Source organism: Morus notabilis, unplaced genomic scaffold (assembly GCF_000414095.1).
Source record: "Morus notabilis unplaced genomic scaffold, ASM41409v2 Scaffold148, whole genome shotgun sequence".
Classification (NCBI taxonomy): domain Eukaryota; kingdom Viridiplantae; phylum Streptophyta; class Magnoliopsida; order Rosales; family Moraceae; genus Morus; species Morus notabilis.
In genome coordinates this window covers 331,742-345,110 of record NW_010362321.1, presented here as the reverse complement: position 1 = coordinate 345,110, position 13,369 = coordinate 331,742, and the positions used below count along the sequence as shown (strand labels likewise).

At 34.2% G+C, this 13,369-nt stretch overlaps 1 protein-coding gene and 1 pseudogene across 1 annotated transcript; both read left to right on the top strand.

The window, feature by feature from the left end:
- The first annotated feature begins 1,193 nt into the window (after positions 1–1,193).
- On the top strand, positions 1,194–2,118 carry LOC112092259 (annotated as a pseudogene).
- LOC21397193 (rust resistance kinase Lr10) lies at positions 1,933–5,900 on the top strand. Its single transcript, XM_024167917.1, has 5 exons — positions 1,933–2,003; positions 2,742–2,789; positions 2,882–2,944; positions 4,514–4,579; positions 4,678–5,900. Exons 4-5 carry the CDS (start codon positions 4,534–4,536, stop codon positions 5,841–5,843), a joined length of 1,212 nt encoding a protein of 403 aa, XP_024023685.1. The 5' UTR covers positions 1,933–2,003; positions 2,742–2,789; positions 2,882–2,944; positions 4,514–4,533; the 3' UTR covers positions 5,844–5,900.
- Positions 5,901–13,369: the final 7,469 nt, after the last annotated feature.

The following is a 13,369-nucleotide window of genomic DNA, read 5'->3' as shown; positions in this document are numbered from 1 at the left end:
GTACAACCTTAATATATCATTGCCAATTAGGATGCTCTACAAAACTAAGTGGTTGATCTAAAGCAGCTATCATTCGCGCAACTTCCATACGATCTACTTGCGGATCGTATTTCTAAGTGGTTAGACCACCGGTTGCGTGATCAAAAGATAATTGTGTTTGGCGGAGTTCGAGTCCGCTAGATTGGCTAAGCTTTTGAAGACACTTTTCGGAGTGTCGTCTCAAGTGTGCGGTGTCGTGAATAGTATTGCCTTGTAATTTAGATAAACAATATTTACACTGAGCTATATGTTTAGTGTTACCTTCATTATCCACCTCGTCAATTATGTCAAAGTGATCCCAAACTGTCGAGGTACGCTTGCATTTCCTCCTGGAGGTTGCAACCCTTGCCGATGCAGACGCAGACGCAGTCGCACTCGCTGCTTCTCCACGCCCACTATTGCGACTACGACCTCCAGTACGTCCACCATGGCTCCGATTAGTAGATTCCTGCATAACAAACTCATTAGTGGGAAATTGCCCTTCTTCTACATTGTGTTGGGCATCAACGGGAATACCACTATAACCAAAAGGATCCATTATAAAAAAAATAAGATGAATTTGAGAGAGAGAGAGCTTTAGGATAATGTGATAGTTTTTAAAAAAATTGTGAGAGAGATTGAGAGAAATTGAGAGAGATTGAGAGAGATTGAGAGAGTTTGAGTGAGAAAAATGTGGGGGGGATGGGGGGTATTTATAGGGAAATTTTGGGGCCGGGCATGCAAAGGCCAACACTAAGTGAGAAAAAAAGGACTTTTTTTTTAGTTTTTGTTAATCTTGTCTGGTATGATATATAGAGGAAAGAAAAAGAGTGATCAAGTAACTTAATGCCTATTTTTCAAATTATTCATTAATATTATTTAGTTAAAAAATAGATTAAAAATGTATTGACTCTTCACGAAAGTTAGTAACAAGTTTTCTTCTTAAAAGTCTCCCCACTTTTGAATGGATAAGAATATGGTTGACTCCTGGGTCAATTTATACCTCCACATTTTTTCTTCAGTTTTCTCCCCTATGAACTGCCTACAACTTTATTTTCTTTAAAAATAAAATAAATAAAATCTTCACTCTTCTCTTTCATCCGATTGTTTACCTTGATTTACCAAACATATATACATATGTGAATTATTTATGCATTTGCATTGTGGCAATACAAAGCTCAAATATTTCTCTCTCCTATGTCAATGGAAATCCCTATTAGACGCCTTGTCCTTAATGTTGTTCTGATTATGATCATCACCATATTCCATGAAACCAGTCCTATCTCATCTTCTTCTTCTTCAGAAAAGCCTCTTCGCAATTGTTCTTCTTCCTGTGGTAATATCCCTAATATAACCTTCCCTTTCCGACTTACAACCGATCCTCAAAACTGTGGGGATCCACTTTATAAGCTCTCTTGCGATAACAACATTACTACAATGCCTGGTTATGCCAGACCATGCTACGTGAAGGCAATCGATTAGAGTCGCGTTGCGCGATGTCCAACAGGATGATCACTGCTCGTCATTCCCTTCAATTACATATTTCGCTGAAGAAGATACATATCCTTTTGAAACAGAAATTAGTTTTGAAAACTCTAGTGTTCTACATATTTCGGAGCGCATATTGTTCTTGAGCTGTAAGAAACCTGCAGTGAGTCCTTATATAGACACGGCTGCTTGCATAAACAGCTCTTCTTTGTTCCCAGAAAATAAAGGCAATAATTACTCTTATGTGGTGTATACTAATGGCTTCAAGTTCTCTGATTTGGAAGAGTCCTGCCAAGTTTACTACTCGGCTTTCGTATCACCACCGCCACAAGGGAAGAAGAAGATCACTTCCTACAAAGATATCCACAATGAGCTTGTCTATGGCTTTGAGCTTTCTTGGGTCTACGCTTTCGCGGAAGAAGATACATGTGGTCCTTGCTACGTGGATGAAACTTCCAACCAGGTTCACTGTACAAGTTGCTCCCGATCAATAAATTGTAAGGATTTCTAAATCTACTTAATACTTATGATCACTGAATCATTCCGCAGCACATAGTAAGCAAGATTGCTGCTAGCCCTTTTTCTTCGATACTTAATACTTATGATCACTAGATTGCTGCTAAAGCCCTATTTTCTTGTAGTGTTGTAATAACTTTTCCCTTTCCTAATAGACTTTCTTTTGCTTTATACACATATACATATATATAAATAATACATATATATACATGTATTTCCTTATTGTGTGTCATGCTTGGTTTGAAGAAACACTGGCAAAGATTGGCAGAAAAATTAGAGATTGTAAGGATTTCCAAAACTACTTAATACTTATGATCACTGAATCATTCCGCAGCACATAATATTTTCCCTTACATTTTTTCTTTTTTCTTTTTTTTCTCTTTGAACAATTTGTATTTTCCTATTTCATTAATAAAAGGTGCGGGCCCTTAAAAAAACCAAATAAAATAAAAGGAGAATGTCATAAATAGCATATTTTTTAAAATAAATTAAATAAATAGTAAATTTTAAAATTATTTGAAATAAATAGTAGTTTACCGTGTGAATATAACTGTTTCATTTACGGTCAATAATTTTGCCGCTACCGCTCTTTTTTTCTTGTAGTGTTGTAATAACTTTCCCCCATTTTTCTCATTTTTTCCTACAAGACTTTTTTTTTTTTTGCTTTATTAAATAATACATATATACACACATGTATTTACTTATTGTGCGTCATGCAGGGTTTGAAGAAACTCTGACAAAGATTGGCTACAAAATTGGTGATACATGTGAGAATACTCCCGTACTCAATCTCATCACTCCATGTTATTTCTTAAGTATACTTTAAATTTGCTCAGTTTTCTCTTTCTTTTTTCCCTAGGCGACTCCTCGTGGAAATGCTTACATATTCCAGAATATATCGCCGCTGCATACCAAGGGACAAGTAAGACCTTTTCTTTTACACATGACGTTAATTAGAGAGACATGAAAAGAAGGAAACAAACTATAGATTTTTAATTCTTATTATTATTTTTTTAAATGCAAAGAGAAGACAAAGAGTATCAAAGTAGACTTAACAAATTCCAACCATCATGCTGTCACCTGCGTACTAGAAACATCTTATCCCGTACTGAGGCCTCACCCAATATTATTAACATAAAACAAAATAAACGCAAAAGATTCTCAAAATAAGAAGAAAAAAAAAAAGAGAGAGATAGTAGTAATAAAAAAATCCAAAAAAATCTAAACAAAAACGCTTAAATTTAATAAAACTTAGTACAATAATTGATGTATTAATTATAAATTTAATATTTGAGTGTAAAAACATTATCTAATGCACTGCTATATGTTGTGCCAAATTTCTCATATGCTATAGTGATAAATTTCCCACTAGAACATCTCCAACCATGCTAGTTATTTCATGTTATTTCATGCTAGAATTTAGCTTTTCTCCACTCTAACCATTAGCTAAATGGTTAGCTATTTTAGAAACTAGCAAGAAGGGGCTAAACATTTAATTTTTTTCATTATTTTATTCTTTCAAACCATAACAAGTGCAAAGGTTCTTTATAAATTCAATAAAGTTATTTATATTTTTAAACTCAAGAAATATTAATATAATCTATGCTTAGCTAAAATAAAGAGTGTGGTTGGAGTGTATCACCCAAAAATTACTAGCTAAAATAGCTTTCTAATTAGCTAAAATTTAACTACAATTTAGATAGTTTCCTTAGAGATGCTCTAAGCATAGCATATGGGAAATTTGACATTTGATTGTTATTGATTAAAATGTTTACTTTTTTATATAATCATTACAACTTTTTCATTTTCCAATTATTTTAAAAATAAATGTTCACTTTTACAACTTTTAAAAGATTAATTGTGATTATGAAAAAAAGATAGATTTAACATTTTAAATAGCATTATACATTAGAGCAAAAATAAACATAACATACCATATCATATTTTTTTTAATGTTAAATATACAATTAGATCAGCATTTTTATTGAAAATGGTCTTAACTTAGGTGGAAAACGCTGAAAGGTAAAAGAATCGCCAACTACTCAACAAGACAGTCAACATGAACATCCCTGGCAAAATAAGCCTTAAAAATATAAAATTATAAATGTTGTTTATATGATTATAGATTGCTGTTATAGGTTTTGGCTATATGTAGAACAAAATGATGTTTATCTTGTGACTAGAGTAAATCCAATAGTGTACTTTTGTATATTATTAGAAATTAAATATGCGTAAGGAAAACACAATATCTTATTTATACGCGCCCAACATGTGGTTTTACCATGAATTGCCTCAACAAATAATGTTGCTAGTAAATTTTCACAACATAAATCACTTTCTCCGAAATCGGAACTAGCTGATATGAACTATATATATGAGAATCCCCAAAGGGCCAGATAATATGATACTATATGTTAGATTTCGGGTTAAAACAAAAAACAAAAACAAACGAAAACTTATGGCTCATCATCTTCTGTATTAATTTTTCCAGTTGGATTGCTAATAGAAGAAATGGGGAGAAAATTTGGAGACAACTGGTATAGCATGGAAATGCAATGTATGATGAACATATTTTCTATTTTTATTGTGTTAGTATTTACAGTACTTTAGGTTTTCTTGGAAAAAGAATAAATATTTTCCTAATTTAATTTACAGCTGTAGTGACACTACTGACAATACTAACACCAAGAACGATTGCTGGGATCTCCTTTCTGATTGGCCTTGTCATCTATAAGTGGAGAAGGCGAAACTTATCAATAAACAAGGGCATTGAAGAATTTCTCCAGAGTCATAATAACCTAATGCCTATAAGATATGCATACTCGGAGGTTAGAAAGATGACGGAAGGCTTCAAGACTAAACTAGGTGAAGGAGGCTTTGGCTCTGTGTTTAAAGGCAAACTTCGCAGCGGCGGTTTCGTAGCAATTAAAATGTTGGGCAAATTGAAAGATAGTGGACAGGACTTTGTCAACGAAGTCGCAACCATTGGTAGGATTCACCATATTAACATGGTGAGACTAATCGGTTTTTGTGTTGAGGGTTCAAAGCGCGCTCTTGTATATGACTTTATGCTTAATGGATCTCTCGAGAAATATATCTTCTTAAGAGAAGGAACAAATTGCTCTTTGAGTTTTGAGAAAATATTTGAGATCTCACATGGAATCGCTCGTGGTATCGAGTATCTTCATCGAGGTTGTGACATGCAAATTCTACATTTTGATATCAAACCTCACAACATTCTACTGGATGAGAATTTTATTCCAAAGATTTCTGGTTTCGGACTAGCGACACCATGTCCATTAGACAATTGCATAGAGTCCTTAACTACTGAAAGAGGAACTATTGGATACATGGCTCCTGAGTTGTTTTACAGAAACATTGGAGGAATCTCTCATAAAGCTGATGTCTATAGTTTTGGAATGTTGTTGATGGAAATGGCAAATAGAAGGAAAAATGGGTATGTGGGGGAGGATTCAAGTGCAACTTATTTTCCTTTTTGGATTTATGACCAATTTAGCCAGGGGAAGGACTTAGAGATCATAGAAGATGCCGCGGAAGAGGAATTGAAGATGATAAAAAAGATGGTAATAGTTGCATTATGGTGTATCCAGATGAGGCCTTGCGATCGCCCTTCCATGAGATTAGTCATAGAAATGCTGGAAACCGATGTTGATCACCTACAAATGCCTCCAAAGCCTTGCCTATATCCACAAGAGAACCACAATAGATCAGACGATGAGAGGGAGACAGCAAATGCAACATGCTCTTCATCACCAGAAGAGGACTCCACTGACGCTAGTTTAATCTCAAATGCAATTTAAATGATACAATGTATTGTAGGAATAGTACTTATGGTATGTTTCAGTTATTTGGAGTTGTTATTCTCTTTGGCTTATTGCTTGTAGCCTTCGGGCAGTAACTCAGAACTTCGTTTCATTTGATTTCCTTCGTTTGATAAGTTTAGAGTAGGAGGTTTAGTACTAGATATGAATGGATTTGAGTGCCAATCTAGTTGTAATGTTTTTCATTTCTTTGATGCTAGTTTTCTTCTCTCATCGTTTATGTAGAAGACAATGATTATGTTTTACAGCCTCTGATCTAAAATTTAGTTGTTTTTCTTTTAAATGAGATTAGAGATTGCAACTAGTTGTTTGGATATGAAATCTAAACGCATTGGAATGAGATTTTAAAACTTTCATATATAAAAAATATTGAATCAGATCACGACTGCAGCAAGAGGAACCATTGGCGACATAGATCCATAATTGTTTTACAAAAACATTGTGGAACACTTGAAGGTGTCTCCAACAAAGCTAATGTCTATTGTTTGGGAGTATTGTTAATCGAAATGGTGAATAGAGGGAATATCATGAACACATTAAACAGTTCTGGGCCGGGACGAGTTTTTGCCGTGCCTGCGGTGCACCAAAGCCTTGCATCTGTCTCCAAAGAATCATGATGCAGATGGCATTTTAGAGATATTAGAAACATGGTCATCAACACTATTTGACGAGAAGTCTAGCGATAATTATCTGAAATGCATGTCAAAAGATTTAAAAATTTTTCTATTTCTTAGTTTATAGGAGAAGGCTAAAATCCATCAGCTCCATTTTATTCACTAGCTTAATATTCTAGCTATTCGTTATGTACTTTATGCTTTTCTTTGTATTTATCAATATACTTTGATTCTAAGTCTTTAAGTTTGAAATTCTCTTAGACCTTCCTATGCTTGAAAAACAAGTTAAATTTGCTTCTGGGATGATAATTTTTTTATCAGCAATTATTTATAGTAGCATTTCCCCTGAAGTTCAGCAGAATAATTCTACTAACAACCAAGGCTGCAAAAGGAATTCCGCTTCAAGGGCGGGCCAAGATGGGGGTAATTTTTGTCTTTGTTATCGGTTTTTACCTAACACCAACTACTGCCTTTAACTGTTTTCTATCTTTCTTAAACCTACACAAGCTAATTAACTCCCCTGGTTCAGTTCCTCACAATATAATGGATACAATATACTAAAAAAATCCTTCCAACACATCAATTTCCAAGCATATGAATTTCATCTTATTTGAACTAAGTACTAATGAACTGATTCTATTCATTTGCAGCCATCTCCCAATTCACATCTGCGGAGTTCAAAATCGGCAAGGGTGTGTTGGATAATAATGGCATCGAGTGCACAGCGGAATTTTAAAAATTTAAATCAATGCCAAAGCCAATCAAGAACATGTTCATGATGCTATATAACATAAATACTAAAGATCTAAATCATACATTTTGAGATTTACGAAACTGCACGTCTGACAGATCAAAGCGTTCCAAACAGCAACCAGAAGAGCCTTAACCAACTGGTCTTCTTTGCTATTCTCGTTTCCATGATCGGAGTGCAGGTGGGCACACGTCGTTCAATCTCCTCTTGGTATCATTGATCTCCTTCCAATCACAAGAGAGCCAAAGAAAAAATTGTTCTTGAGAATTAAACAATTTTTCCTCTTAGAAATCTTATATCAATAGCCTCCAAAAAGTCTCTCAAGTGATCTAATGAGTAATGTGACTTAATAGGCTATTTATAGTGTTTAGGAAGTCATACTTCCATAATAATTAGGTTTCCTAAAGTTATAATCGCATCCAGAGTCAATTTTGCCACGTCAGCATGCATTTTACGTTACAACCGGTTGACCGGTGACAGAGACGTTATAACTCACCGGTCGACCTGTCCTTCATGAACCGGTCGACCGGACCGGTCGACCTGTGACCGGTCTACCCAACCGGTCGACCTATCTACACTGACGAAAGTTGTTTTCCAAGTTTTTTCAACACGGGAAACTTGCATAGAGCCTCAGTTTTGATTCAAGCAACCCAATAGAGAAATTGCTTGATCGAAACAGTCATATAATAGTCTTCCCATATTAAACAACTCTTAAAACAATAATTCAACCAATTTATCTAGAAATAATTTATCAATTAATTCACCCAATAAATCACCCATGAATTAACTTTGAACTTCTTTTACGGAAATAACACAAGTTACCAATGTGTAGGAAATATGCAGTATCGTTACAAGAAATTATGTGAGTTAGCAAAGGGACCCAATGGACATATATAGATCAAGCTCCTATAATCACAACGCTACTTGTAAACCAACAAGTCTGTCTCATGATTATAAAACTCTAGCGCTATTCCACTAAAAGCCTAGAGCTGCACTCTCGATTTATATAGCGTATTTACAAAGCTCTGATTAGCTCTAGTCCATGACTCAATATATTAGTGTATCATCCCCATAGGATATCCATAATCGACTTGAGGTCAAGTTCCGTTTTACTTTCCCGATTACATTTATCTCATGTTCCATTATCATACCATCAGAAAAATACTATTCATACCATTACAAACAGTAAACCATTAGATAACACAAAGTAGTCTACTGGCCGCGCGCTCGTATTTTCCAATCCATTGATAATGCATAAGAGGATATCATTGACTCTTTAGAGGAGCTATGGATTCCACTATCTATGAATAACGAATCTACGCATACACGAGTCATACCCCCAATGTACCGGCAAGCGTACCTTTACATAATGTCAGGATGTCTCCCTTTAGTACATTAAAGGATACAACTCAAGCATACGGGTTCATCATCCATCTCAGTATTAAGATGACAACATATAATTCGTCAAAAGTGAATTGTTTTATTCAAACAGAATTATTAATTAAAACAATTTAACTTTGGTCTGATCCAATATAGATTTCACCATTAAAAACTATATCAATGTCTCCACCAATACAGTTCTACCTCCGACGACCAAGACAAGCCGTCTCCGTTAGGAAGTAGATAACATAACAATCTTAACATGAATAAAGCGCCCAACTTTATTCACTCGATTGTGGATCATAAGATTTAGACTATCATCTTTAGATTCTTGTCTTCCGCATGTTCTTCACATTACATGCATGACCTAAAGATTTAGAATGACAGTCTCAGACTTTCAGTTTGCTTAAATAAATAAATCTTTATTAATAGTCAAAAATTTTGTTCAATATCTCTTGCAAGAACCGAAAAAGAACATTCAAAAGATAAAAAATCTCAAGAAACCAAGAACTGTGAGAATACATCCAAATCATGGTCCATAAATTTACACAAAGGTCTACTATGGCTCTGTTTTGGTATACTGGTTTGAATTGTATTACTTATTAGGGCTGCAAAGAGAATCTCATTTCAAGAGCAGACAAGTTCAAAAATCCAGAATTGTTTTACAGAAACATTGGAGAGATCCTCTATAAAGCTGATTTCTATAGCTTTCGAATGTTGTTGATTGAAATGGAAAATAGAAGGAAAAGTGTAAACGCATATGTGGAGAATTGAAAGCGAAATTTCTTTCCAACATGGAAAAGAAAGGGGATTGAAATAGATGGTGCTTTTGAAGAGGAACCGGAAGAAAAAAAGGGGGAAAAAAAGAAGAAAAAGATGAACCTAGTAGCATTATGGTGTAAAAGACTCAAACCTAGTAGATGAAAAAAGTGACAGAGATCATGCTGAAAAATAATTTGAATGCCTACAAAAGGCCTCAAAAGCCTTATATATATATATATATATATCCCAAGAGATTCATGATGTTAAAAGATATGAAAAAATTTTCAATTTGTGAGTTTACAGAAAAAATTGAAGCTAAAATCTAGCTCCATCTAATTATCCACTAGTCTAATATTCTAGCACCTAGTTTATGTACTTTATGTGTTTCTTTGTTTTTATCAATATACTCTAGTTCTGAACATTCTCTTAGAGCTTCTTATGCTTGAAACGTAAGATCAATTTGGTTTCTGAGATGATAATTTTGATTACCAGCAATAATTTATGGTAGCATTTTCCCAAAACTTCAACAGCATATGCTTATCTTGATAAACGTAAAAGTAAATTAAACTAATTTCCCTATTCATAGAAGTATGGTTAAAACGAGATACAAATTATAAACAGTAAAAAGTAAATTAAACTTATTCTCCCAAAGAAAGACAGTTTCATCTCCCGAAGAACACAATAAAAAAGATTCTCTCGAAGCCATTGGACTTGGATCCTCTGTCCAAAAAAAAAAAAAAAAAAAAAAAAAAACTGTCCTAAACCATGTCCACGAATCAAAACAAGCCATGTCATTCAATGTAGGAGAGTTTAACTCCGTCTGTTGTCTTCTCTCTCCTCTTGGCCTTTTCGTTTTCTCTTATTTTCCGTTTTCTCCTCCTGCCAAGAGCATACTTCCCCTATTTTTTTGAATAAAAATTTTTGAATCTCGAATCATCTTGGGCGTAGGAGAGAGGAGTTCATCGGACTGAAAGTATGAAATCATTTGCTTTTAGTTTCACATTTATGTGTTAATTAGATTATCACAGAGAAAAGGGTCACAAAGGGTTGAGTAGATTATCATCCATTTCCAGACGTTTCAGAGGGAAATAAAGAGAGAGAGAGAGGGAAAAAGTACATGGAAAGTCGGTTTGAGATAGCCTTTTTTGGACAGAGGATCCAAGTCCGTAAGAATTAGGCTCCGAAAACTGTTTTGCGGCCCAGGTTTTATAATGGAAAAATAAAACGTTTAAACCACAAAAACTCATATAGCAATTCTCTTTTTTTTTTTTTTTTTTTTTTTTTTCACGTAAGGCACACCACCTTCACGTATCTACATATTATTATATATACTGAAATAAAATAAAAGAAAGATTCACTATTTACACACTCACAATTTACTATTTATTATATACTAACATTCTTAAAATTCTGTTTCTGTCATTTTTCTTTTGAGTGTAAAATTGGACACAAATTATGCAAACAGGATTTAAATCTTGAATACCAAATCTTCAGGAAAATCTGATTTCAGATCTTCAATGTATCTTCAATGATCGTCACCTGGAACTCTAAAAGGTGATAACCTGTCATTAAAGGGTAGATATTATTTCTTAGTGGATGTCGCAAAGGGTTGTCATTTATTTTTACAAAATCTTATCAAAAAACATAAGAATGTTTATTTTTAATGTGTTCTTATTTTAATTTTAAAAGTTTGTAATAGGAAAAATTATATTTTAGTACTCTGTGTACAATGTGTCTTTGATAATTTTAGAATGATACATTAGGGCTGTTTTTGGAGACATAATGTGACGGCCCTAACTTTTGATCATCATCCTATGTTCATACTTAACATTTCTTAACCTCTACTACTCACTAGTTATAACCTCATAAAAATTCAGGCCGATTTTTTTTTTTTTACCATGTACGTTTAAATGCTGTAGCGGCTAGCATTCTATTTTCATTCGTAAAATGCTGCAACATTCTGTTTCAACTATTCGGGAAATGTTGTAGCATTCTGTTTTCAACTATTCATGAAATGATGTAGCATTCTCATGAAATACTGTAGCATTCTGTTTTCAATTATTCATGAAATGCTGTAGCATTCTCGTGAAATGTTGTAGCATTCTCGTGAAATGCTTTAGCATTCTGTTTTAACTATTCATGAAATGTTGTAGCATTCTCATGATATTTTTTAGCATTCTGTTACATTAACCATACCTTATGACTAGAGGTTGCTATACATAACCTCATTGTCTCATGAACTGTTCTTTTGTTACATAAGTCATCTATATTCATAAAACACTATCTCATTTTACACATAAAGTTCCGCAGCGTTCCTAAATACATGATACATCCACAACCCACTTGCCCACATTCCGCTGCTACATCCTCTCTACATGCCCCGCAACAAGTTTCAGGGAGCCGGTGCCTTACCCGAGCTTCCTACAGCACGAACAAACTTAATGAGCTTTCGTTCAGCAAATATCAATAGGTCATAATAGATGCCATAATTATGCATACCCATATATGCATTCATGTCATAAATCCTAATACATTCTGTACTACTAAAACATGTATCATTTATGTTCTTTTCATTCTTCTTTACAGATACCGTACCTTTATATGGAATGGTTCTGTGTTTCATTTTCTTGTCTTTTACTTCTTATGGGCCATGTCCTGTTGTACCATAGCGCGCATAACTAGTGAGGAGTGGGGTAGCTAACCAATCCAACTCAATCACAGTTTTATTTCTTTCATAGTCTCATATTAACCTTTCCTTCGAAGGCTGGTACAAACAGGATGTTTGGTCTCTTATCGTTTATCAATTTTCTCATTGAAATGGTAACTTTAGTTAAATCTTATGAATTTGTGCATTATTGAGCAATTTATCATGAGATTAAGTTTTCGTTAAAGTTTAACTCTTTCTCGTAACTTGACATTGACTTAACATCGATACAAACTAAACATTGTATCTATCTAACATTCACATTGTATCTAACATTCAAAATTCTAGCATATGCACAATTTTTGTGCAACATAGAAAAATAAGCTTGTTTGTGATATAGCCATAGAGAAACTATTGTACTTACCCAAGTTTCGCTAACGACGCGTCCGTTGTCTCACTTGACGCTTTCCGACTTCAATCGTTAATCGATCCTATTGCATAAATTTTTTGATCGTTAGATTCAAAATCTAAGATCAATAATTACATTAAAATTCACTTCGGAAAGGTCTACAATCCTTATGTTTGGTATTCTATCCCAAAATATTTCTTATCTCAAGAATTTGCACTAAAACCGTGCACTTTCCTCAATCATGGCCAAATTTTCAGTTTCAGTCCAAAACTTTGAATTCTCGTTGTGTTTGATTTCTATACCTCACCGATTATCAAAACACCTTCCCTTTCACACTTTAATCCTTTTTTCCTCTTGAGACCCGGTTTTACTTCAAATTACTCAAACTAAATTCCGGCAGAGTTCCGCCTATTTCTGCATGTTTCCCGAGCTAACCTTAGCTTATTTTATCTGTTGTTTCCACCACCAAACACCATTCACATACTTTCTCTTTCAATTACACAACAATTTCTAGGGTTTCCTCATATTTCCATAAATTTTCTCCATACCAAAAATTGATAGAAACAAAGATCAAATAACCTAGAATCTATCATTGATTCATCCATTTTAAGTTCCTTAACCATTAAAGACTAACCACCATACTTAAGTGAAATTTTCCTCATGCTTTCTACAACCTCCACGTGCAGCCATAGTGAAGAAATGAGAGGAAAAATTGTAAATCTCACCTTAGAGAGTGAAGAACAAGCTTCGGTGTTGCTATTCCTCGGTAGATTCGACAATTTCTGCTTAAATCTCGTTTCTCCTTCACTTTGGAATTTTTTTTTTCCTCTTTCTCTCTTGGCTGATGCTCTCTGTTCTTATGCATGAGAAATAACCATTTCTCACATAATATGCCTTTAACGAACCGACCATTACCTAAAGCAAAAGCCAAAAATGCAATTTTGA